The sequence below is a fragment of the Bison bison genome, unplaced genomic scaffold (assembly GCF_000754665.1).
Source record: "Bison bison bison isolate TAMUID 2011002044 unplaced genomic scaffold, Bison_UMD1.0 scf7180017864289, whole genome shotgun sequence".
Classification (NCBI taxonomy): domain Eukaryota; kingdom Metazoa; phylum Chordata; class Mammalia; order Artiodactyla; family Bovidae; genus Bison; species Bison bison.
Window position 1 is genome coordinate 7,288,600 of NW_011494861.1, and position 1,490 is coordinate 7,290,089.

At 60.1% G+C, this 1,490-nt stretch overlaps 1 protein-coding gene across 1 annotated transcript in view; it reads right to left on the bottom strand.

Moving 5' to 3' along the window:
• RNF207 (ring finger protein 207) overlaps positions 1-1,490 on the bottom strand; it is a 14,067-nt gene that overhangs the window by 9,540 nt on the left and 3,037 nt on the right. The window contains exons 7-10 of the mRNA XM_010850203.1: positions 1,376-1,483; positions 874-920; positions 540-612; positions 384-473 (exon numbers count right to left, since the gene is read on the bottom strand). Coding sequence (XP_010848505.1) covers positions 384-473; positions 540-612; positions 874-920; positions 1,376-1,483 — 318 coding nt within the window. The remainder of the gene's footprint in view (positions 1-383; positions 474-539; positions 613-873; positions 921-1,375; positions 1,484-1,490) is intronic.

Consider the following 1,490-nt stretch of genomic DNA (forward strand, 5'->3'; position numbering starts at 1 on the left):
GATTGACCGGATGTCCACCCCAACTTCCCCCACCCCAAATCGACAGGAAAGGTTAGGATGTCTGGACTTCAGTAGACTCTGCGTTTTAGGGGAGGAGGTTTATGCTCCCTCTAGGCTCTGCTTGTCCTCTTATTTATTCATTGGCTGCACTGGTGGCTTTGGGGGATCTTAGTTCTTCCGCCAGGGACCGAACCTTGCAGAATCCTAACCACTGTAGACCACCAGGGAATTCCCTGCTGTCCTTTTAAAAGGGCTCCACTGGCCCCCAAGTAGTTTGTAGATGACGATGTGGAGGAGGTGGCCAGCCTCCAGGTAACAAGCTGCCCAGCCCTGAGGTGGGGGTCTCACATGTGCACAGTGGGTTCCTGCTGGGGAGGGGGGACCCAGGAGCTAGGGGCACTCACATAGCCCAGGTCCAGGAACTCGGCCTTGTTGGCCAAGCTGAGGAAGGAAGAGCAGATGACCAGGTGAACCTGCAAGAGGGACACTGCTCAGTGCCCGGGTGGGGTGCCCAGCCCCACGCCCCCAGCTGCCCTTACCTGCAGGGTGGGCAGCAGAGTGGCCAAATGGGAGAGCTGCTCCTTGAAGGCCTTGTCCTTCTCTTCATACTGGCTGGGGGAGGGGCAGGCAGCCTCATCTCCAAGAGGAGGGCTGCCCACCCCCACCTGGGTGGGGCCTCAGAACTGGGTGGTTCCATCTCCCCTCCCGCTTTATGCATCCTTCCCTGTCTCCCCTTCCCTGAGCCACCTTGCCTTCCCCCTGATAGGGTGGACACCTGGATGTCTTGCTCTTAGGGTGGGATGGGGCTGGCCTAGGCTCCAGCTGGTGTCTGGAGGTCAAGGGGCAGAGGGTGGAGACCCTGCCACCACTCACCTCTGCACGGCCTGCAGCAGCAGCGCTTTCCTCTCTGACAGTTTGTCCTGGGAGGGACAGTCCACTAAGTGACTGGGCAGACTCGGCCCTGCCCCCTCCCAGCACTCTCCCAGGCTCCTGGGCCCCAGCCACACAGCTGCTTAGGCTGGCTCTCCTCCATCCCACAAGCTCTGCTACCCCGCCTGGGAGCACCGGCAGCCTCATCTTCAATGTCACCTCCTATGGGAAGTCTTCCCTGACCACATCACATCACCGGCCCCAGCCTAGGGCAGGCCCTTCAGTTCAGTTCAGTTCAGTCGCTCAGTCGTGTCCGACTCTTTGAGACCCCATGAATCGCAGCACACCAGGCCTCCCTGTCCATCACCAACTAACTAACTCCTGAAAGTAGTTCAGTGCTTGCTACACTGGAATCTCTAGAAGGGCTGGGGCAGGCCTGGGCCCCAGTCAGGAAACGCTGATAAGGATTCTGGGCTGTGGCTGTTTAGTTCCCCCTACCCCTCACCTGCATGCTGCTGAAGAGGGCCTGGATGGCGGCTTCCTCCTCTGCCGCGCTGCGTCGCACTTCCTCCACCATCGCCTGCAGCAGCTCGATGGCCTCTCGTGTGGCGGTCTGCAGG